Below are 24,529 nucleotides of genomic sequence, written 5' to 3'. Positions count from 1 at the left end.
TATGATAATACTACTACTAACACATACTAAGCATTTATGGTAATGATAATCTCCGCACAAAGCATTTTGCTAAGCGTTAGCTCATTCAGTCTTCACCAAAGACAGAGGCTGGTGTTACTCTCCTCATTTCAAAAAATGAGGAAACTGGGGTGCCTGGGTGGCTCAGTGGGTTAAAGCCTCTGCCTTCAGCTCGGGTCATGATCCCAGGGTCCTGGGATCGAGCCCCACATCGGGCTCTCTGCTCAGCAGGGAGCCTGCTTCCTCCTCTCTCTCTGCCTGCCTTTCTGCCTACTTGTGGTCTCTGTCAAATAAATAAATAAAATCTTAAAAAAAAAAAAAATGAGGAAACTGAAGCTCACAGAACTTCACTGACTTTCTCACGGCCATGCAGCTAAAAGGTAGCCGAGCTGTAACTCAAACACAGGCCTGTGTGCCTCCATAGACCATGCTTTGAAACACGCGGCACTGTGTACAGCTGTTTAAGATGCACACTGAACAAGGCTCCATATCTAGCAGTGGCATTGTTCACATCGTAGGCAGAGTGACTTATGTGATGGCGTTCAGGTGGACCCAGAGACTCAGGCCTCTTTGCTGACTCCTGGAGCAGCAGGAAGGACATCCTCCCCTGGAGGGCAGTGGGGGGACTATGGACACTGGGGAGAGTACATATGCCCCCATGTCTGGAGATGTAGGCTGCCAGGACTGCTGCCCACTAGGCTTTGGTTGTTCAGGCAAGTAAGAGCATCTTTAAACTTTTTTACTTGAGGAAGGGGTACCTTTTCCTGATTTGCACAAAGAACTCATGTGGACTAACAGCAGACCTGCCTTATCGCTCTGCTGTGGGTCCCCTTCCCCATTACCATTCGGTGTTAGGGAGAACACAGCCATGGAACAATTTGGACCAGCCTGAGGCAAGGATGCAAAGGATGGGAGGTCCTGGGGACCTTCCAGTCCAGTTTAGAAGCCCACAATAAAGGCTCTCCTTTCAGGGTCACCCTAGGACCATCAAACTAATCCTCTTCTCTCTCCCTCTCTTTCTCCTTGGCAGACGGGCAGGATTGAACCCAACTACCCCAAGGTCTGTGGTCACCAAGGCAACGTGCTGGACATCAAGTGGAACCCATTCATTGACAACATCATTGCCTCGTGCTCAGAGGACACATCGGTGAGCAGGAGGGGTGATCCCCAACGAGAGTGGACCCCCAGGGGGCTCCTCCCTGCTTTCTCCTGGAGGCCTCCCTTCCTAAACTCCTCTCTTTCTCCTACCTTTGCCCTTCTTCTGTCTTCTTTTCATCTTCCAGCCAGGCCCAGGATGGGGAGGGAGTTAGGAAAAGGACCGAGAGAGTGAATCCATGAATATTTGACAGATCTTGTGCCTTTAGTGTGATATAGCTTGGAGGTGTTGATTTTGTAGGTGAGAATTAAAACACAAAGTTTAGGGATGTGATTCAGCGCTCATCTCAAGAGAAGACCTTCCTCCCTGTCCGTGTTTTCCCTCCTGCCCTTCCTGGGCTGGGCAGGATGCCACTGGAGCTCGGGGCTTGGAGGGTGCAGCGGTCGGGGCGGAGAGCAGAGGGCCCAGCGGGAGAGATGGCAGGTGGAGGAGTGGCCAGTCCTACTCTTTGGGGCGCAGGGAGCTCAAGGAGGCATGTGGTGACCACAGCCGGCTCCGTCTCTGCCTGCCGAGGTGCTGGGCCCCTGTCACCAGCCATGAGGAAGCAGATACGCTCTCCCTCATACCAAGCTCCTCCACTCTGAGCTGGAGTGTTGTTGGTCCTCACGGCCACTGCCACCCACACGCTGAGGGTCAGGCAAGGCCAGGCTAAAAAGTACAGGAGGGCTGCTGGCCGCCCGGCCCCTGCTCTCCCTGCTCCACCAAGCCTCGTCAGGACACCAAACCCCACAGTCCAGGCTAGTAGCCCCTGGCCCCCTCATCAGGGCAGCCAGCGGGGAAGGAGACGAGCAGTGGGCAGCTCCATGAAGGGAGGGACAGATAAGCCAGGCCTCTCGGAGTCGCTGGCTGCCCAGGCTCCAGGTCGGGTCCAGATCTCTGCCCGACTGAGGGCAAGGCTGGGAGGGTCACTCACCAAGATGGCCCTGCCCGGTTCTCACTCAGCACCTTATTTCACACGGGAGTGAGTCAGGTGCCTGTTTCTCCAGGGACCCGGCTAATAAACCAGGTGTCCACGCTGTGGGTTCTGGAAAAGTGCTAGGCCCCGGCGCCCACCATGCTAGCCAAGCAGCTGTCTTCAGGTCCGTACCCACTGACGGGAGGACGGCAGTGTGCCCTCCACGCTCCCGGGGGTGGCCTTCTTCAAACGGATCTCGGCTGTGGGATCTCACGGACCGGGATGAAATCTCAGCTTACCCACTTGCCAGCTGGGTGACCAAGGTGACTCCTCTCTGGGCCTCAGTTTTGCACCTCCGTGTCATAGCAGTGGTGAGATGTGCCAGTGGCAGTGAGGAGGAAAAGGGGTCTATGCCTGTCTTTCTCCAGAAACACTACCGGTAGAAGGGTAGGATCACAAGCCACGTGCTGAAGGTCCACACAGACTGAAGTCACTGTGGCCGTGGAGGCCAGATGAGGGCTCGTGCTCGGGGAAGTGGGATTCGTGTTGTGGGGAGGGAATTCGAGAAAGCTGGGCCCTGGGGAAGCAGGGCTGCTGGCAGAGAATGGGTGGAAGGAGGCCAGGGGAGAGGGCACAGGCCTTGGGGGAGGGTCTCAGTCCCCAAACATCTGTAACAAAACACCAGGCTGGGGGCTCTTGTAAACAGCAGGTGTTCACTGTTTCCAGTTCTGGAGGCAGAAGTCTGAGATCAGAAGCCAGCATGGTCAGGGAAGGCCTTGTTTTTGTTTTTGTCTTATGTCCACATGGCAGCAGGAGGGTGTGGGGTCTCTCTGGAGACTCTCTGATAAGGGCACTAATCCCGTTCCTGAGGGTTCCACCTCATGACCTTGTCACCTCCCAGACACCCCCACCTCCCAATACTCTCAGCTTAGGGGGCAGGATCTCGACATATGTAGGGGATCAGGGTAGGGGAGCTAATGGACCAGGATGGGGGTCACGGCTGCCGTTGTGGAGGAGGGCCCCACCACCCCGTGCCCTGAGCCAAACCAGCTCTGGGATGTGGCTCGGCCAAGAGGAGGGGGTTACCTAGGGAGGAGTGTGGCTGGCAGGAATGCGAGATGAAGGGAAAGGACCCCAGGCCTGGGGGCACAGCGGGGAGGGCTGGCCGGGGACCACGGAGCCAGAGAGAAGGGGATTAAGTCTTTGGTCCAGAAAGGAACCAAGCTGTGGCTCTGGCCACCAGTCCAGCTGGTCCTTAAGCAGCAGCTCAGAGCCCTGCTTAGCCCTATTAGATCTCATCCGGCCTAGGGGCCAGTGGAGCTAACAGGCCCCCAGGCTGGAGTAGCCCCTCCTGGAGAAGGTCCTTGAGGCCTGTTGTCCCACGGGAAGGCGGGGCACAGGCAGGGCCGGTACCCCTCAGCTCCTCACCAATGGTCCTGGGTTTCTAGGTGAGGGAACTGAGGCGCAGTTGCGCAGGGCCGGCAGCTCCACCACCCAGTATTGATGTCTCTGAGGCTTCTCCGAGCACGGCCCAGCCCGCACACCCACCAAGGGCACACGGCCGTGGGGGGGTGGGGCGGGCAGGCATCCTCCGCAGGGCCTGGGAGGGGTGGCACGGAAGGGGAAGGAGCCTGCAACTCCCCAGCTCAGGTGAGGAGGCCTGTCCACACCACCAGCGCTGTTGGGACGGACATCCCTGCTGCCCTCAGAGCACCTCAAGGGGCAAGCCCCTGAGACGGCCTCCCTCAACCCGTGCTGGCCCAAATGGTCAACTTACTGCCCAGCAGACATGATATCCAGAGCCAGGCTGATGTCAGTCAGCAGAACAGAGTGCCAGGCACCGTGCTCCTCATGGGGGCTGGGGAGTCGCTGTTGAAGTGGGTGTGGCCCAGGTCTCCATGTCTCTGCCCACCCCCCACCCCTCCACTGCCCTCTGCCTGGACATTGAACAGACCAGCAAGCCCTCCCTGCTCCCCAGCTCCTTTCCCATACCCCCCCACCCCTGGAAAACCTCCAGGGAGATCCATGCCCCATGCCCTCCCCTCCTCAGAGCATGAGGAAGGCCTCAGGAGTCTGACCCCATCCCCCCAGGGCTCCAGGGGCACATACCCGGGCCCTTTCCCAGTGGGCTCCTGTCCTGCGGGAGAGGTAGGGGCCATAACTCTCCCTGGCATCTGGCAGAATCCAGTTCTTTCTGCCACTGGGTGATGTCACCTATTGTTGAACGGCTGTGCTTTTTATAGCTTCTGCGGCAGCTAGGGAGGGTGGATGGCAGGCGGCAGGGAAGGCTCTACGGGCTTCCAGCCGCGTGTTCCTAGCCTTCCCAGAGGGCCAGCAGCTGCAGAGAAAGGGAGAAGTTTCTGACATCTAAGGAGAGGGAATGAGTGGTCCCAGAGGGGAGAGGGAGGCAGGCCCCTCTCCCTGGTGGACTGAGCTCCACTCTTTATCCAAGGCTGTCCTCCCAGCCCACCCCCACCTCCCAGAGAGCATGCCCCTCCCCAGCGAGCTGGGAGTGGGATGGGGCAGGATGTCAGCCCTGCAGGAAGCAGCCAGAAACCACCCACCACCCTGCCCTTCTCTTCTAGACACACACACACACACACACACACACACACACACACACGCACATGCACACTAGAGAACCGATACTGCTTGGAACCGGAACCATGCCCCTTTCAGAGATGGAAGGACAGTGGCCCCAGAGAGGTCGACAGCCTGACAAGGTCTCACCCACAGACCTGGTACTGCAGAGCAAGTGGCAGTGTGCCTCTGTCCTTAAGCAGCTGCTGGGCTCAGGAGTCCATGGGTTATAGGTTCTGCCACTTCCCAGGCCTGTGAACTTGAACCGGTTTCTCTACCTCTCTGGGCACAGGTTGCCCTCCCGTCAAATGGAGCTCGTATTGGACTTAGCATCAGAGCCGAATGAATACACAATGGTTTGTGTTTCTTGTCTACTGAGAACTCTAGGGCCCCTGGGGAGTCAGCGAGCTGGAGTCAGACACCCGGGGCTCCTTCCACTGCTTTTCAGTCTTTGCTCTTTGAGCCCTGCGTAGGTCTTTGGTCACTGGTTTCCAAAAGAAGGACTAAGCTGAATGGTGAACCTCAAAATCCAAGAAAGAAATCCCCCACCCCTTCTAAACCAGGAGTACAGGGGTGAATCCCCGTCTACCCAGCTCACCACCGGCCAGAGTCAGGACTGGCAGGCTCCCTCCAAGTCGGGGGGCTGACTCACTGCTGAGCCGGCTGCTGAGGTGATGGCAAGGTTTCTGGGCTTCTAGGATTCTTCCATTGGCTCCAGTTCCAAAGGGATTTGTCAGGCCCTGTTCCTTGCAGGGAAGACCAAGGTGGGGCTTAGAAGATCCTACCCCTGTATGGAGGAGTCAGCCGTCCAGTGCGATGGCTTGGCAGGTTGTCGGTGCCCCCAGAAGGGTGATGTCTAGACACCCCGCGCTGGGGAGATGCTCTCTTTGGGGGAATAGATAAGCAGGAATAACAGGGCCAAGGTGTCAGGTTCAATCCAGGGGAGAAGGGAGGCCTTGGCTACCTGTCAGGGCCTGGATTTGAACAGAGTTTGTCAGCCTGCAAAGCTCTCACGTTGTTGACCCCTCCCCAAGGGCAGAGACACTTGGTTTTGTAGTTTTGCGGGGGGGTTTTGTTTGTTTTTTTTAAGATTTTTTATTTATTTATTTGTCAGAGAGAGAGAGAGCGAGAGAGCAAGGAGCGAGCGCGCACAGACAGGCAGAGTGGCAGCAGAGGCAGGGGGAGAATCCCGGGACTCGATCCCAGGACGCTGGGATCATGACCTGAGCCGAACGCAGCTGCCCAGCCAACTGAGCCACCCAGGAGTCCCTGGTTTTGTAGTTTTATTAACCGTTCTTATCGGCCATCTTGCCTTAGCCTTGTCTGTGCAGTCTGCTGTCTCCCCCCACGAAACTGTGAGCTGCTTTGCATCTAGTATGTGGGACCCCGGCAGATACGGAGCATATTTTGTTGGATTGACTTTGACCCAGGGGTCAAAGAAGGGGCCCTGCTGGCTTGCTAGAGGGAGCGTTTTGCCACAGTTCTCCACCCCTTCCTTCCAGAAATCCGGTTTGTCTGGCCCTATCAAGTTTCCTGTTGAAGCAGCCACTGAGCAGATCCACAGGGCTCCTCCCACACCCATCCTCTCTTTGCTTCAAACAAATTCCTTGAATACGGAGGGACTGGAATTCCTTTTCCAGCTACTTAGGCCCACTGGGAACTCCAGCTCCTCCTCGGAGTGCCTATGGCCAACTATTTGCTGTAGCAGTAGATATACATCTAACAGTTCTTGGTGAAAATGGCTCTTCGGGCTTCCTGCTGTGGGCCTCTGCTCCCTGAGACTTGGATTCAGTTTAGAGCCTGAACCAGGGCACAGACGCAGCCCACCCTCCCCAGCCCCTTGGCTTAGCCCTTGGGTTCCTGGGCAGAGCTCTCTTCCTAACGAGTCAGCTTATCTGGCTAGAAAGCCTCCGACTCACAAGGACACAAAGCCCAGTTTAGTTTAACCTACAGGCCTCTAAATGGTGGGCATATCTCTGTTGGTTATCTGGACAAGGAACCTGAGCCTCAAAGAGGTCACCTGGTGTTCCCGGGTCATCCAGCCACTTAGAGCCTGAGTGGACCCTCACTTCAGTTTCCCTTGTGCCTCTGCCTTCTCCTGGCATGGGGACACTACCCAGGGATGATGTGCCTCAGTTAGCTGGACACTCAGGAATTAGGCTGTTGGGAGGGGTAGGGTTTTTCCTGAGACTCCCCCAAGGCCTCGGTGACCTGGTGGGACACACAATGGCTTCCGGCCTCCTCTGCTACCTCCACACCCGTCAGGCTGACCCACCTGCACTTTCCCCACCCACCATGCCCATACCCGTGCACGCTGCTCCTTTCTCCGTCTCCTTCCCCCTCCCCACCGCCCTTCCCCTACCCCGCCTGCCCAGCTCTCTTTTCAAGCTTAAGCCAACACGCTGTCTTTCAGCCTTGCTTTTCCCGGACCCTCCCACCCTTGACCTCCCCCGCTCCCACCCTTGACCTCCCCCCACCCCCGGAAGACTGGATTCAAAGCCCCTCCAGTTCTGTGTCCATGGGTTCCCTGCTCAAGAGCGGGCACAGGGGCTGCTCAGCGAGACCCCTGTGGCTAGCAGGAGTCTGGCTCACAGAAGGGAGTGTGGAACGAATCAGGCTCTCCTCTCTGTTTCGGAGATCTTTCTCAAAGTCCGGAGGCCGCTCTCCTGCCTCAGTCAACATTTTGACACCGACTGCCTCGGTGTTCATGGGTACACACCTGTCAGCTGTCCTCACTTGTCAGCTACAGTAGAAGGTGTTCTCAACCCTAAACGCTTCCACACAGGCCTGTCACCCTGACCCGCAAAGTCTCATCCTCTAGAGTCCAAAGACTTCTAGAGCTCCCTCCTCGAGTGCCAGCAAGGAACACAGAAAATGATGCCGAGCAGTTCTGGGAAGCAAAGAAATGCAAGCCCGGGTAGTGAGATGGCACTCTCGACCTGCTGGGTGGGCAGAAGTCTATTTCTGAAGGCATAGTTGGAGCCGCGGGTAAAGAGGCACTCTCAGACTCTGTTGGCGAAAACTGGGACAGCTTTGGGGACAGTCTCACAGTAGCTAGTAAAAAATGAAGCCACTTGGAGGCACACGCCCTACAGGAGTATTGGCACCCAAACTCGTATTACAGGGCTGTTCTGCATAGAGTGACTTGTAAGAGGGACAAAGGACAAAGGCAGATCCTGGGTGTCTGTAAATGGAGAGTGGTTAAGTCATCATGGCAGAGTCAGGCAACAGATGTCTCTCCGGCCACTCACTAAGAGAAGGTCAATCCAGGAGTACCAGGGTGGAAAGATGCTTACTACCTATTACAGGAGAAAAGCAAGTTCCAGAAGAATACATGTAAACTAACAACTTTCTTTTGGGTAGAAGAGAAAGAAGTGGGGGCAGGGGAGGGTGTGTGCAATGCGGGCGTGTGTCCTCGTGTGCATGTCCCACCAGAGCATTGGTCTCCTCTCTTCAAGGGTTATTTTCCTCTAGGGCATGGGGTGCAAGAGGACTGTTAGTGACTACACAGTCATCTACACGGGTCCCTGCCCCAGCCTCTCCTCCACTTCCAGATCAGACCTCATCTCGGAATGCCATTGTACAGGGCCTGCTGAGGGAAAACCATGGGTCCTGCTGGGTCCCCTCTGTGTCACCTTGCTCCCCCAATCCTCCCCCAGCCACCAGCTCTCTGTGGAGAACTGCAGCAACCACAGGGGACTGCACTGTCAGAAACATGTTTTAAACTGCCCCCTAATTATAAACTTTTTCTTGACCATTTTGGTTTTTGGTTGTTTTTTTTTTTTTTTAAGATTTTATTTATTTGACAGACAGAGACCACAAGTAGGCAGAGAGGCAGGCAGAGAGAGAGAGAAGCAGGCTCCCTGCTAAGCAGAAAGACCGATGCGATGCAGGGCTCAATCCCAGGACCCTGAGATCATGACCTGAACCGAAGGCAGAGGCTTAACCCAAATAGCCACCCAGGCGCCCCATGGCTATGTTTTTTAAATCGAGAAGGGTTCACTGAAGGGTGACCCCAAACTTTGATTGAACTTGCCTTTCTCACCCTGATGCCTCCCGTGTCTCGATGAGCAGAGCTGGGTCTTCAGGGAACACAACAAGAAGGGAAACCACCACAGGAATCGCCTCGGGGGCACCCCCAGTTCCCAGCCATCCCCCCTGTTCCGAGGACTGATCTTAGAGTTCCACGTTTATTCATAGGCTTCAGAATTATCACCGAACAGCCAATATTGCATAATAACACAACGTATTAAATTGTTCCCCTAATGTTGGTCACTTTAATATTTCTAAATTTTCCGCGTGGCGGTGAACACCTTCATGCACGGAGATTTTTGCTTCTATCGGATTTTCGGAGTGAAATTACCACATCAAGGAATACGACATAAATGTCTTCATGGTTCCTGCTAAAGATTGCCAGATTGCTTCCAAAAGAGTGACTCTGATTTATAATGCTACCAACGCCCATTTCATCCACCAGTTCCAGTACAATCTTGCCAGCACTGGCTCTCCCCCACCCCACCTCCCAGTTGGCTACTTTAGAAAATTATAAATGGTATCTCAAAGCTGTTTTTCCAGTTTTTCTCCTTACTGGCAAGGATGGAGTTCAGATTTTCAAACGATTTGCTTCAAGGATGCCCTATGCTGTAGAGACGCACGCTCTTTCCTTTCTGGTCAGGGCATAATCAATAGCATTCGTGATGACAATGATTATAGAAAGGATTAGAATTCCTTAGGTCTCACGAGCAGTTCACAGCTGACAAGCTTAGGCACCCAGCATCTCATTTTATTCCACCAGGAGGCAAGGCTAGGCAAAGAGTTCTTCTCCCATCTGTGAATGAAACAGTTGCAACTAGGCAGAGTACGTTTGGCCCCTGGGAGGTGGAAACCCATGGGGCTGATCAGTGATCTGGGAGGTGCTCAAAAATGGCAGAGAGGCTGCGCACTCTCTCTCCGGGGACGCATGGTCTCTGCGGTCTGCTCCTCCCTGTGTCCCATCTTCCTCTCAACTCATCATCTCTTTCTGCTGCCCCCCACCTTTTTAAGATTTTATTTATTCATTTGGGAGAGCATGAACAAAGGGGAGAGGCAGAGGGAGGGGCTGTGGGAAAAGCAGACTCCCCACTGAGCATGGAACCCAACTTGGGGCTCCATCCCAGGACCCAGAGATCAGGCCCTGAGCTGGAAGGCAGATGCTTAACTGATTGAGCCCCCAGGTGCCCCTCTCTCTGCTTCTTTATGAGCTTCCACAAGACTGCAGATCACGGCTGTGTCCAGGCTCTGCCCATCCTCCTAGTACAGGCTCCAAACAGTCTCCAGCCCTTGGAGCCTCACCTCTCGGGAGAGACTCTGGGCCTCCCAGCCTCCCAGATGGGTTTTCCTGGGCTCTCGAGTCCTCCTTGGTGAGGAGCAGAGTGAGCGACAGGGCTGTGTGAAACCAACAGAGCTGCTGAGGCTGAGATCAGAGCTCTTAGAAGGGCGTGGGAAGGGAAGCAGACTTAATACAACGCTCACCAAAAGCTGCTTAGTGTGTGCCGGGCACTTTGGAGCTTCCCCCGGCCTCAGTCAGGCTCTGCCCACCCGACCGACCAAGGAGTGCCCCATGGCGCAGATCTGGAGGAGCCTGGGGTCTGAGGGAGAGGGCCGGCAGGGGCTTCCCCTGGCCTTTGCCCACCCAGTCTCGTCTCGGCTCCCCGTCCCCCTCTGCAGGTGCGGATCTGGGAGATCCCCGAGGGGGGTTTGAAGCGGAACATGACTGAGGCTCTCCTGGAGCTGTACGGGCACAGCCGGCGCGTGGGGCTGGTTGAGTGGCACCCTACCACCAACAACATCCTGTTCAGTGCCGGCTATGACTACAAGGTGAGCAGCCCGGCAGCCACTGTGGCCAGAGCAGCTCAGTGCAGGGTTGAGGGGAGGGGGGCGCTGGCGGGGATCTCTTTAGGAGCCTATAAGGATCACTGTTACTCTCCTGAACTTGTAGACCAACATCGTTCATCTGTCCGTTCATCCATTCATTCATTCCACAGGGCTGGGCATCTTCGGGGCACCCTGTCATTCTTGGGGTCCACAGTGGCCACCTCTCTGGCTCCTTTAGCCCTAAGAGATTAGAAGAGAATGCCCACTCCATGCCCAGACCCTCTCCAGAGCCACTTCTTAAATCGAGAAGTGGCTACTGCCCTCTTGGTAGGAAAAAGGAGCAACCAAAGTTGCTGGAGGGAGGAGAATGGCGTGCCCTCAAAAGAGGTGTGCCAACCACGGGACCCCGGCCAGGGACATTAATCCTTCTCGCTAGTAGCAGAAACCGAGCTGCTCCTCAGGCTGGGGCTGGGCTCTGCCAAGGGACGGTAGAGGATTTGCGGGATGAGGAGCCTCAGCCTTCGATACAGAGTTTCATGCTCCTGTCCTGCCTCCCAGCACACCCCGACCCCACATGGGGCGTCTCTCCCAGGACCCTCGGGGGCAGACTGGGGACAGACGCCTCTGGCATGCCCACCCTCGCAGGTCCTCATCTGGAACCTGGACGTGGGTGAGCCCGTGAAGATGATAGACTGCCACTCGGACGTGATCCTCTGCATGTCCTTCAACACAGACGGCAGTTTGCTCACCACCACGTGCAAGGACAAGAAGCTTCGCGTGATCGAGCCCCGCTCTGGCCGTGTCCTGCAGGTGAAGCCCCACAGTCTTTGAGGGGAAGGGAAGATGTCGGGATCTGGGCTGTGGCTTTCGATCAGGCCTAGAGGAAATGGCTGTGCCTGCTCCCCTTCTCCCATGCACCTGCCCTGCACCTCTGTGGACCAGCCCCTGTGTTCTGGGTTCTTCTCAACTCACAGGGACCCTGCCTTGGTCTGGGTGGGGAGGGACCTCAGTACTCTTTCTCATCCCCAACGTACCCCTCTTCCTAGATGGGATTCTTCTGGCTTCCTTCAGAGGCAGCACAGGTGATACCCTTCAGCACACAAATCCCAGGTGTTACCCAAACCCCATCATGGGGCCAGGAGGAGGGGGCTTTGGACTCAATGCCCAGCCACCTGCGTGGGACAAGCCTGAGGGAGATGGCTCAGGGCACGGCCCCCAGGGACAGCTCCAAGTGGGGAGGCTGCTGGTGAATTTGGCTCCAACTTGGTCACTGGGTCTCCTGGGTCTTGACTGTGGGGAAGGGATTAGATGCCATTTGGGAGTAAGAAACAAACACTTCCTGAGCACCTGCCGTGTAGTCACAGGGTTAGGTGGGGTGGAAAATTTGAACCAAATGTGAGGTTTATCTCCTCCTCGAGAAAGGATTGATGCTTGACCTGGTGCTGTTTATCTTAGAAGAGTCAGAAATTGCTGGAGCAGAAAGTCATCAACTACTTACCATTATAGATAATAACACTCAGAGTTATTAGCATCATTAGTACCCAGCAGCATTGACACTGAGCTCGCTGTGTCCCTGAATCCTCCTGCCAGCCTGCTAAGGTGGGCACAACTACTCTTCCTGCTTCCCACCGGGGAAACCGAGGCTTGGAGAGGGTTCAAGATGGAAGTTCAGTTACAGCTGGGGTTAGCATTCGAGCCCAGCCAGTGGCCCCCAGAGCCTGCACTGAGCAGAGGAACAGAGAACCCAAGCTCCATCCTACAGACACGACACAGGTCGTGGAGGTGGCCCTCCTGGGTGCTACCCTCCTCGGGCAGCACCAGAAGTGACGCCAGCCTAGGTCTCTGCGCTGCTCCTCCACCAGCCTCTGGTTTCCGACCTGATGCTGACTCATCCCAGCAAAGGACTGTTATGCATTAGGAGGAGGAGGAAGGGTCATGAACTGAGAGGCAGGGGGGCAAGGAGGCGGAGGATGGCCCTGTTAGAAGAAGCCCCAGGTGAAGCACGTCATGGAGCAATGACCCAGGGAGGCCCCTGTGCTCCTGAGCTTCACCCTCAACCTCAGAGGTCCCCTCCAGCAGGTACTGTCGTGAGGCTTGGAGGAGAGACCTCGCTGGGAGCACCTGGTGCAGCTGACGTTTGCTCTCCCTTCCCATCCCCCCACCCCACCCCCCGCCGCAGAGAGGACTGGATTCCCGGCCCCAGGGCCCCTTTGCTCCGTGGCACCTGCATAAGTCTCGTCTCGCGCCGTAAGGAATTTCCCCCATCAGTGGCTTACAGCAATGCAGCAATACAGCAATGCTTCCCTTGCAGTTCTGGAGACCAAAAGTCCAAAGTCAAGGCTGCACTCCCTCTGGAGGGTCCTGGAGAGAGCCCTTCCTTGCCTCCTACAGCCTGCAGCCGCATTCACTCCAGTCTCTGCTTCTGGAGTCCCATCACCTCCTCTGTGTGTCAGCAGTGCCTCCCTTTTTCTTACCTCTCACTAGGATGCTCGTGATGACCTTTGGGGCCCACTTGTCTAATGCAAGGCAGTTAAGGACCCCTCACAGGCTTCAGGGATGAAGGCCTGGACCTATCTTTTGGGAGCCCCATTCAGCCCACTGCAGTTCTCTAGCATCTGGGGCCCTGACTTACCAGCTCTCTCTGTCCCCGCCAGGAGGCAAACTGTAAAAACCACAGAGTGAACCGGGTGGTGTTCCTGGGAAACATGAAACGGCTTCTCACGACAGGGGTCTCCAGGTGGAACACAAGACAAATCGCCCTCTGGGACCAGGTCAGCAACTGGGACGTCGGATGGTGACACAGAAGGGTGGTCACTCTGGGGGTTTTTCTGGGGTTGGGGAAGGTAAGGTGCCATCCTGCCTGGACATAAGCTGATACCAGTCTTTACCCACCCCCCACAGGAGGACCTGTCCATGCCCCTGATCGAGGAGGAAATTGATGGGCTGTCAGGCCTCCTGTTCCCCTTCTACGATGCTGATACCCACATGCTCTACCTGGCTGGAAAGGTAGTAGAAGATGGGGGGTGGGAGACACGGGCAGCCTGTGGGAGACCCTACCCCATTGTGCCCCTGCTCCTGCCCTGCCCCCTAAGAAGAGCCAGGCTATCCTCTCTGGTCTTCCCCTCAGGCTCTCACTCCCTTCCTTCCAAACCTGCCCTCGGGTCTGCCATTCATTCCTACTGAAGGGTCAGTGTCTGGGAATGACTTCAGAGGAGCCCTGGGGTGGGCTTTACTCCGGAATAAGGATCAGAGCCAGAAGTGTAGAGGACAGTGACTCATGGGGGCATTTGAGGCAGCTGACAGGCACCCTTTGGCAAATGTGGCCTCACGTATCAGAAGTGCTGTCTCCACACATGGCGCCCCAACCTCCTCAGCCCTCTCAGTGCCCTGTGGTGGCCAGCCCCGGGTCTAGAGACCAGGTCTCCCTGGTCTTTAGACCACCCCTGAGACACATCAGAGGCGTCTTCAGCAGACCTTGGGACCACCCCTCACTCTCCTTACCTCCTTCCCTCTCCCCCTCCCCCCAGGGAGACGGAAATATCCGGTACTACGAGATCAGCACTGAGAAGCCCTTCTTGAGTTACCTCATGGAGTTCCGCTCCCCAGCCCCGCAGAAAGGCCTAGGTAAGGAGGGGTCCAGAGGTCTCCCGGGCTATGATACCGTAGAACGAGAGACCGGACGTTTGGCTATGGGTCCCCATCACTGCATCCCCCAGTCTCCCCAGAGGGCCCAGGATTGATGGAACGTCGTGAGTGAGTGAGGTCAGGGGTGAGATGTTCCTCACACCCCACATTCCAGCACCACTAACGTCTTGCAGCAAAACGTTCATTCCTATCAATGAACACTGGCATCACATATCATTCAGCAATTCCCTGTTCGGGGTTGGAATCACCCAGTTGGAAGAAGTTTCTTCCAGCTTCCTTTTCTTTCTTTTGCATCCTCTCCTTCCCTTGGAGCCCGAGTCTGGCTTGTTCCCTCTGGGGATGTGGTGTTATGGATAGGATCTGAGAGCCAGCTTCCAGGTCATCAGTACTGGAAGGGCCCAAGGATCCACCTCAGTGACTGACAGCAAGATGGTGGCCCAGAGATACACCTGAGGTCCCAGTGACTTCAGCCTTCCCCACCTCTGTCATCTCCACCTCCTCACTGTCACCTCTTCATCGAGTAGAATAAAAAGCAGCCTGGACTTTGGAGTCAGACCTAAGTTTACATTCGGATTCAACTGTATACCTCACCCTTCTGAGGCTCAGTTTCTCCATCTGTAAAATAGGGAAAATCAGCCTTTTAGGTAAGGCTGTTGTAAAGCTTGGATAGAGCACCTGGCAGAGCATCTGTTCCTCCTGCTCTTTCACATAGTCATGCAACAAACACTTACCAGGTCGCTGCCACTAGACACAGTGGTAAATAATACAGAACCCAGCCTTTCTCTTGTGGGGCTCATATTCCACTAAAGGGAGACAGAAAATAAACAAATAAAGAAGGAATTTATGACCATCCAGGCAGAGATTCAAATAAGGCAATAGAACAGAGAGTGACCAAGGCTATTTGGGACCTGGTGGTCCGGGAAGGCCTGGCTGTGGGTGTGGCCTTTTAAGCTGAGATCTGAAAGGCAGGAAGAGGGAAGAGTAGGGCCAGCAGGAGGAACAGTCAATGCAAAGTCTCTGTGGCAAGAATGAGCCTGGCATGTTCTAGAAACAGAATGGAGGTCAGTGTGACTAAGTATAGGCTCTGTAATATAGTAGTAAATGGAGAGAGAGTTGGGATGTGAATCTGGAGCTGAGGGCAGGGACCAGATGCCATGGGATGGATTAGAAGGATGTATTCGTGACGGGGTCTCCAGAGAAACAGAAATATATATAATATGTTATATATATAAAACACATAAATATATATACATGGATTTATGAGGATCTGGTTCACACAATTATGAAGGCTGTGAAGTCCCATGATTGGGGCGCCTGGATGGCTCAGTTGGTTAAGTGTCTGCTTCTGACTCAGGTCATGATCCCAGGATCCTTTCAGCAGGGAATCTGCTTCTTCCTCTCGCTCTGCTTCTCCTCCTGCTCATGCTCTCTCTCTCTCAAATAAATAAATAAAATCTTTAAAAAAAAAAAAAAAAAGAAGTCCCATGATCTGCTGGCTTCCTGGAGACCCAGGAAAGCTGGTGGTATCATTCAGTTCAAGACCAAAGACCTGAGAAGCAGGGGAGTTGATGGTGTGAATCTCAGTCTAAGGGCAGATGACATGAGCTGCCCTAGTTCAGACGGTGAGGCAGGAAAAAAAGGAGTGACTCTCTCCTTCCTCTGCCTGTGTTCTGTTCCGACCATCTGCGGATTGGATGATGGCCATCCAGCCTGGGGAGAGCGACCTGAGCCCACAGACACATACAGTTAACCATCACACAGGGGAAGGAGTTTGGGTTTTCCTGGGAATGCGCTGGAGGGTTTCCTTTGTCTTAGGTGGACAGGTGAGAGATAGGACAGAATGATGTGATCTGGAATGTGAGTCTAAGGTTGCTCTGGCTTCTGTAGGGAGAACGGATTTGGAAAGGACAGGAGGGAGGCCGAGAGACCAGTTCGGAGGCCCCTAGGAGCTTCTAGCCTAGAAAGGATGGTAACTGGAGAGGCAACAGGAAGATGGGGAGATGAATGCAGGTGTTTAGGAAGTAGAGTCAGCAAGACTTGAGGAAGAGAGATGGGGGAGGGATGAACCAAGGAGAACTCTTTCTCCTACCCGCACCCCCACCTCTGGCCACTGTGGAGCATCCATCAAGGGCCAGGCACTTGTCATAGGTTCAGTGTGGTTGAGTAGCTCACTCCAGGCAAGTCACATAGATCCTAAGTGGCCGAGCCAGAATTCAAAACCAGGTCTGCTGGCTCTAAATCCTGCTTGGGTACCTTTACAGTTTTTCCCTCCAGCTCCTAGAACTCCTTTATCTGGAAGGGTAGCCTTCCATTCCAGTCAAGGAGAGACTTAAATCAGGTTCACATCCTGGAAAAAGAAGCTAACGTTATCTGGGCTCACAATGATGCCAGGCAGTCAACGAGCGTCTTCCCGCTCAGTCTCCTGACCGACTCATGAAGAGTCATCCTGTCCACCTCTAACCAGCCAGGGAGCCTGACGCTCAAAGAGGCCTAGTGGCGGTTTGCCCCAGATCTCCCAGCCAGAGGGAGGGGCAGAGTCAGGACTCAGAATCAGGTATGTCCAACCCCAGAGCTTGCGTTCCTAACCCCACACACTCAGTTTCCTCAGTAGGTATACAGTAGACACCACTGTTCGGAACAGTGGCTAGTGCACACACGTGGATAGGTAGTACACACACGCGCACGCACACCCACTCTCTGTCAGTCCCAGATGTACAACAGAACAGCAGTCTCAGTCTTGAGGGTGAAGTGGGAAGGTTTCTCTCTCCTTCCTTCTCTCTGAGGACCAGAAACACAGAGGCTTAGGGAAGCCTGTTTATTTTAGAAGGTGACAGGCTCTGTGGCCCTGCCCTAGCCATACTCTGTAACCTGAGGCAAGCCCCTTCCCCTAGACCAGCAGGAACTCCGTCTATCCAAAGAATGGAATGGACTCAGCTATTTCAATAGCTCCTTCCTGGTACAAAAGACCCCAATTCTAAAGCCCTTTGGTGAGGTGGGTCTGGCCTGAGGGGCTTCTCTGAGACCCAGGGCAGAGCCCAGCCCTTAGCCCCCCTGCTGCCCTGTGCATAGGTCATTGCCTCCTAAGTGCTCAGGGAGGAGGGGTGCTGCTGGGGGCACCCCGGGACCCCATGGAGCTGCCTGTGCCTGTCCACAGGGGTCATGCCCAAGCACGGGCTGGACGTGTCAGCCTGCGAGGTGTTCCGCTTCTACAAGCTGGTGACTCTCAAGGGCCTGATCGAGCCCATCTCCATGATCGTGCCCCGGAGGGTGAGTGGGGCCATGCTGGGCTTCAGAAGGACCCCCCACATTGAATCCTTGCTGGTTTGCCACAGACTAAAACTGAGGAACCCAGAAGAAGAAAGTCCTATGGACTGGGGTCTTCAGGCCCGATTTAGGGGGTGGCGGGGGAACAGATGGGGACCATTCTAGGGTGGGGACAGTCTGCCTTGCTGATGAATGCAGGGTGGGGATTCCAAGCCTGAGTGCTAAGGCTTGGGGGCAGGACAGCAGGAGCACGGTGGCAGGTCAGCAAGGAGGGGCTGCCGAAGAGCAGGGGTTCTCTTGGTTCTCTTCTGCTCCCCCCTCTGCAGTCGGATTCCTACCAGGAAGACATTTACCCCATGACACCAGGCACGGAGCCAGCTCTGACCCCCGATGAATGGCTGGGGGGCATCAACCGAGGTATGCCACGGATGGGCTCCCCAGGAAAGGCTTCGAGATGGCAGCTTTTGCCTTCAGTCTGGTTCACCCAATGCCCCCTTGTGTAACCTCCTACTTGACACCCCCACCATACACACACTTGGCCAGCTGTCAAGTATGGTGTGAACGAGAGATGCCATCCCTTGACACATCACCAAATTGTCAACATGAACGTTTCCCTTGCCTTCCGTAGATCCCGTGCTGATGTCTTTGAAGGAAGGCTATAAGAAGTCCTCAAAAATGGTATTTAAGGCTCCCATCAAAGAAAAGAAGAGCGTTGTGGTCAATGGAATAGATTTATTAGAGAATGTCCCGCCCAGGACAGAGAACGAGGTAAGGAATATAAGTTATTACCTCCATGGGTCCTGGCAGAGCGAGACCTTTACATTTCAATTATGGGCTTCAGGCCTTTAAGCCGGCTGCATCTGGGGCATTTTTCTTTCTGTGACAAATACCATAAGTAGCCTGCTATTGGCTTCCGTTGCCTCTGACCCCAATAAATAGAGGCTGGGATACACAGGGATATTGATGCCCCACACCCACCCCGGCCCTCACTAACCCACGCAGTCCCGCATCTCATACCAGAAAGAGGCTGTCATTTGCTGTTACAGGAGTTCTAAATTGCGGACTAACAGAGGGAAGCTTGGCCTCAGCCTTTCAGCACTGCCTTCCTTCCTGACATTGTGGCAAGGACAGGGTCTGACAGTTCCCTGTTTGTTGAGGGAGAGGCTGTGTTTATGAAAGTACTTTGCACCCTGTAGAATGGGGGCAGCTCATTCAGGGGCAGCCATGGCTGGGTCTTACCCAGGCTCCCCAAAGTCTCCTTTGCACTATACCTCCAGACTCCGGTGCCAATACCAGGGACCAAGCTGGGCTCAGGCCAGGGTTCAAAGATGCATGCCCTGGGCCAGGATCTTGGCCTGATGCAGCTGAAGTAGAGAAGGCTACATGGACCCATCTGCATCTGAATCGGCTCTGCCATCTCCCGGCTGGGCCCAAGCAAGTTTCTTGACCTTTCTCATGGTGAAGTAGGGACAGGAAACAACACATAGGAATAAGACAGGAAATTTCCCAAGGGTCTAGCACTCTTCCTGGTCCATATGAAGTGCCCAGTGAGGCTTCCTGTATTAGTTATCTTTTGCTGTGTAAAACATCACCCCCAAACTTAGTGACTTAAACCCACAAACATCTATTATCTCCTAGTAGCTCAGAATGGATGCCTGTGGTTCAAGGTCTCCATGAGACCTTGTAGTTAAACTGGCAACTGGGCTGCAGCCACATCTGAAGGCTCGGCCGGGGAAGGATCTGCTGCCAAGTTCACTCACTCACTGAAAGGACTCATTTTCTCATGCGTTGTTGGACCGAGGGTCTCGGTTCCTCACAGACTTTCAGCCGGAGGCCTCCCTTAGGTCCTTACTGTATGGACCCCTCTGTAGGACAGCTTACAACATAGCAGCTGGCATCCCTCAGAGTGAGCAAGAGAAGGTGTCCAAGATGGAAGTCACAGTCTTTCTGTAACCTGACCTTGGAAATGACATCCCATCACTTCTGCCGTATTCTATTCATTTGAAGCAAGTTACCCAGTCCAGACCACCCTTGAGGGGAGGGGTAACACAGGGGCCATCTTAAAAGTTTCTTATCACACCAATGTACGGTTATCTATTTGGCATTTTCCGTTTAAAAAATATTTTTTTAATTACCTGAGAAGGTAGAAGGTACCTGAGTTGCTGGGATAGCCCCAGTGGGCCATAACAAGAGACTGAGCTCTGTTCTAGTACCCAGTGTGGAGGAAGCAGGGTTGAGCAGCACTGAAATCAAGTAACATTTTGCTACAATTTGTTTCTATGAACAGAAAAGATCCAAAGGGAGATTTTCAAGGGTCTCTGGGCAGGCAACATAGATGTCACAATCTGTCTACACTAAAGCTTACGCACTTTGTTCTTGGAAAGAACTTAGCGGATTGGGAGCAACCAGTTAGAAAACTGAACTGTAAATGGTGGACACATTGCCTACATGGGAAGATAAACTGGCGGCTTGATACAGGGGAGGAAACTTAATATAACTCTGAATCTTACTAAAAATCAGTTCCTTGTGCACTTAAAATGAGTGGAATTTATGGTATGTGAATTACACCTCAATAACACTGTTTTGTTTTGCTTTTTTAAACAAAAGCTGACCAAAAGATTATGCAGAGGAATTTTCAGAACTTGGAAGCCACAGGAGTGTGTGGGATCATTGAGTTCAGGGGCAGAGTACATCATCCCACCAAAAAGATGTAACCAGTACCAATTTGTTGGTTAAAAAAAAAAAAAAAAGTCAGTTAAAGAATCATCAAAATGATAGAGATATTCTTCAAACCATTAATTTTCCTTTGATGCATTAAGTAAATAGTGCTCACTTTGACAGCACATACACTGACACAGTAAAATAAACACATACATACATACATAAATCCCACTTTGATGCAGGACGAAGACTTCTCTTTGAGGAGATTCCTGGCTGGGATCCTGTTATGTTATTCACAAATAAATCACGCCCCCCCCTTTTTTTTTCAGAGCTGACCCCTGTTGTTTCTTGCTTTAAGACAGATTTATTGGGGTATAATTTCCTGCTGGTAAAAGTCATCCTTTGTAGTGTATGGTTCCGTAGGTTTTGACAAGCACATACAGCCGGGTCACCACTATGGGACAAGCAAGATATACACTGCTCCCGATCTCTTATGTTTACACGGCTGGCACCGAAGTCAGGAGCAACTCCATTAGCATCCCCTTTATCTAATGCATGCAACTTAGTTTTCATGGGGACATTTTCAAACTATTTCATCAGTGTCTATCCTATCTCACTTAAGTATACAATTACAAGAACACGTGCAGTTCACACCCAGGAGTGTGAGCACCCTCACAAGTGTGCATCAGGAACATTTAGTTCAAGGCTGGGGTTCCTCAAGGGGTCCGCTGTCTTGCAGAGCTCAGTGTCTTGCTGGCATCTAACAGTCTGTTTTCTGGTGGAAGGGGTGAGTCTGGTTAATCCAGGGACTTGTCCCAGTGAAGGGCTGTCCGATCCCTCTGCTTTGCCCATGCCCAATCCTCCCGGGAATCCCTGCACAGTGCGCACGTTGGCGGCTGTGACAGTCACCCCCCGCAGCCGAAAACCTGGCTTCTGTTCTGTATCTGAGCTTCCTTGTATCCTTAAGGATACAAAGCATTTTAGAAAGGTTCTCATTCACAAGGGTAAATAAGAGTATTGTGTTTGCACCCTTAAAAGGTGCGCTCGAAATATTTGGGAAAGTGGGCGGTGTTGGGCTCCCAAGGGAAGAAGGAGCCCTGAGCTGGGTCTGGAGAAGGGCATGCTGCAGGGACAAGAGCCTCTGGGGACACTAAAGCAGGGGTGGGGGGGAGGCCCTGGGGGACAAGGACGGAGGTTGCAGTGGGCGGGGGCAGGGCAGGCGCGACACCCACTCGAGAAATCGCCTTCTCACCTGCTGTCTCCTGCCCGCCGCCACCCCTCTCCGTCCTCCCCAGCTTCTCCGAATGTTCTTCCGGCAGCAGGATGAGATCCGGCGGTTGAAAGAGGAGCTGGCCCAGAAGGACATCCGCATTCGGCAGCTGCAGCTGGAGCTGAAAAACTTGCGCAACAGCCCCAAGAACTGTTAGCTCCCCGGGGCAGGGCTGCTTTCTAAGCTGACCTCTGATCTCTCCGCGGTTTCCACACGCCCCTTAACTTCCCCTTCTCCAGCGCCCCCAGAGACAGAGCCGGGACTGGAGCTGGGGACCACCTGAGGACGCCCACCCGCCACCTTGAGGACTGGAAGCTGCCCTTTGACCTCTCGACCTCCTGCTGGGAAAGTCCCCAGCCTCTTCTGGAGACCCACCACTGGAGACCCCCCCTTTCCCCACCACCCCAGGAGCCTCAGAGGCCCCTTGGAGGGGTGAAAGACCATGGACTCCTTGTGGGGTGACTCTCAATGGATCAGGGAGCAGAGGGTGAAGCCAGGACCCCAGTAGACGGAGAACTTGAACTTTTCCCCTGCCAAGGGCCTGCAGGGACATCTCTGCTCTCCCTGCCGGGGCTCACAGCACCCTTGCCGTTGGCCCAGTAAGGGCTGGATTACAGGCCTGGGCTGTTCTGCCTCCCCTCCCCGCATCTCCCTCCCTTCCCTGACAGCCCCGCAAGCCTGGCTCACCTGACAAGGGTTGCAAGCAGCCCAGCTCCTTTCTGTCTCTTGCCCCCTCTCTCTTGTCTTCAGGGAATTAAGAGGATTGCTCACCAAGGCCATAATGACCCCTTGCCTTCCCATGATTCTCTTCAAAGCTCTTGGAACACCCGTTTCCTGTTTAATTTGTGAGGTAGGCAGGGTAGGGAATAGGGTCCCCATTTTACGAAGGACAGAACTGAGGGTTGCAATGGGGAAGTGACTTACTAAGTCACCCAGAAGGTCAAAAGTCAACCCAGGACCAGGACTCAGCACGTCCAGACTCCGGGCCCGGGCCCTTCCCCCCGCGTCAAGATGCCAGTCACATGGGGACATCCCCTGTGCCCACGTCTCTGTGGAGAAAGAGAACTGGAAGCCACTGCTACCATCTGCCCAACACCAGTAGTGCCAACGTGCCACACTGCCCAGTTGAGGCCCTTCCCACCCAGTGCTCCCGGCCCCTGCCCTGTGCTCTCCCTCCCCAGAGGACTCCCTCCCGATGAGGCCCCTTCCCCCTGGAAGCCAGGGCTGAGAAGGGGGAGCTTGGCCCTGGGGAAGACAGGGCGGAAGGGGTCTGATCACTTTAGGGGCCGCTCTGCCCCTGTCCCTCGCCGCTTCCGTCTCAGCCACTTTCAGCCTTACACTGGTAGAAGGACCACAGCCCCTTATGTCCGTATAGCACTTTAAAGTTTACACGGTTCTTTGACCCGTAGGACCTCATTCAAGCCTCGCATCTGCTCCAAGAGGTGGGGAGCTTTCTCTCCACACTGCCGATGAGGACACAGACGTGGCCCAAGGTCACAGGACTCTCTGAGACGCCATATTTCATCTGGTCTTCTACGCATTTTCTTTTTTGTTTCCTTATTTGCTCCCGTCATTTCCCACTATCCACAGAGTCTGTAAACACTGCTGTCAGAAAAGTCACGGTTCTGGGGGCAAGATCTGGCCTGGGGGTCAAGAAATGGGTGTCCACTCCTGTCTCATGAGCTAGGATCTACTAGATGCATTTTACCCCACACCTGCTTTTCCCGTGGCCACCCTCTAGTACGTCCCTCCACAGAGGCCGGGGCGCCCTCAGCCCCCAGGTCACCTGGGCAGGGAAAGCCCCAGCCCTCAGGCTTTTCCTCCAAGAACCCTCCACCCTCTCGGCCAGCTACAGCAGGGTTTCTGGGCCTGCCGCCCCCTGCAGCTAGACAGTGTCTGCTCTCATCCCCTCCTCATACTTCTGGACCTTTTTTTTCTTCCCCCATTGACCTTTATGGTCTTCTGTGATTATTTATGCTGCCTCCCAAGGATAGAATTGAAATAAAATGTTTTCAACTTATCCCACCTGTGGGTGTGACATTCTTATTTAACCCCGGTGGCCGTGGCGCTTGGTCACTGTGGTATCCTGACGGTCAGCCTCCCAGCTGCGACTCTTGCCTTTCCAGAACAACAAACCATGTCTGTACCTACGGATACCACACTTCACACTTCGACAACAAGGCTTTGGAACCAACACCACTGACATTTGGGGCCAGATAAGTCTTTGCTGTGGGGGCTGTCCTGTCACTATAAGTTGTTCAGCCAATCAGATGCCATAGCAGCCCCTCCCCAGCTGTGACAAATAAAAATGTTTTCAGGTGTCACCCAGTATCCCCTAGGATATGAATATCGCCCCCAGTTGGGGACCACTGTGCTTCAGTTATTCGATGAGCATCTGCTCTGTATCCAGCCCTTGCTTGGGGTCTGGGGACACTGGTATTTGACACTGGAATGACGCTTCCCAGTTTCCGTCTACTTGACTCTTCTGATCTTCACAGCAGCTCTACATGCTATGTTCTAATATTATTTCCATGTTCAAGAAGAGTAGTCAGCTCCATACCAATGACATGCTCAAGCTGGCATGATGGGGAAGACACACAAAGATGTAGATTTTCTGAGCCCGGAGCTGGAGGACCACATGCTCCCAGTTCCCACCCCCAGCCCTCCCACCCCTGCCAGACTCAGTGCTGGGCAGAGTCTGGTCTGAGAGGGAGGTCTGGGGCCCATCATGAGGCAAGGGATGGTGGGCAGGGACTGCCAGGCCACCAGGAGACACTCCCTCTCTCACCAAGACAGGGTCATCGTGGAGCAGAGTGGTCAGACTGCACGTGGCAGGGTGGACACCACAGGAAACTCAGCAGAGCCAGAGGAAAGCAAGGACCATCTCAGAAAAGAGGGCTGGAGAGGAAATGGCAAAGGGTGGGCAGAGGAGCATTGGGCAGGACACCGGAGACTGGAGGGGTGATCCAGGCTCAGTTCTGCCTCTGACTGCTGTGTGACCTTGAGAACTCGCTACTCCTCTCTGGCCCTCACTTTCTCCTTCTATAAAATGGAGGACTGAGACAATTTTAGGGTCCCTCCCTGGTCTAACACTTCAGTTTCCTTTAGGCCAGCAGTTGAAAGAATGGGACAAATCACCAAGAGCACCCAGTGTCCAATTCAAGTAGTGCAAACCAGAATATGTCAG

At 54.2% G+C, this 24,529-nt stretch overlaps 1 protein-coding gene across 2 annotated transcripts in view; it reads left to right on the top strand.

The window, feature by feature from the left end:
- CORO2B (coronin 2B) overlaps nucleotides 1–23,362 on the top strand; it is a 128,078-nt gene extending 104,716 nt beyond the window's left edge. For both annotated transcript variants that reach the window (XM_044230457.1, XM_044230456.1), the window contains exons 3-12: nucleotides 1,049–1,165; nucleotides 10,356–10,505; nucleotides 11,148–11,312; nucleotides 13,157–13,273; nucleotides 13,404–13,508; nucleotides 14,030–14,126; nucleotides 17,302–17,414; nucleotides 17,738–17,828; nucleotides 18,040–18,179; nucleotides 21,368–23,362. In XM_044230457.1, the coding sequence (XP_044086392.1) occupies nucleotides 1,049–1,165; nucleotides 10,356–10,505; nucleotides 11,148–11,312; nucleotides 13,157–13,273; nucleotides 13,404–13,508; nucleotides 14,030–14,126; nucleotides 17,302–17,414; nucleotides 17,738–17,828; nucleotides 18,040–18,179; nucleotides 21,368–21,499 (1,227 nt within the window). In that variant the 3' untranslated portion in view covers nucleotides 21,500–23,362. The remainder of the gene's footprint in view (nucleotides 1–1,048; nucleotides 1,166–10,355; nucleotides 10,506–11,147; nucleotides 11,313–13,156; nucleotides 13,274–13,403; nucleotides 13,509–14,029; nucleotides 14,127–17,301; nucleotides 17,415–17,737; nucleotides 17,829–18,039; nucleotides 18,180–21,367) is intronic.
- The last annotated feature ends 1,167 nt before the right edge of the window (nucleotides 23,363–24,529 follow it).

Source organism: Neovison vison, chromosome 13, assembly GCF_020171115.1.
Source record: "Neovison vison isolate M4711 chromosome 13, ASM_NN_V1, whole genome shotgun sequence".
In the NCBI taxonomy this organism is placed as follows: domain Eukaryota; kingdom Metazoa; phylum Chordata; class Mammalia; order Carnivora; family Mustelidae; genus Neogale; species Neogale vison.
This window is presented reverse-complemented; position numbering and strand designations above follow the sequence as displayed.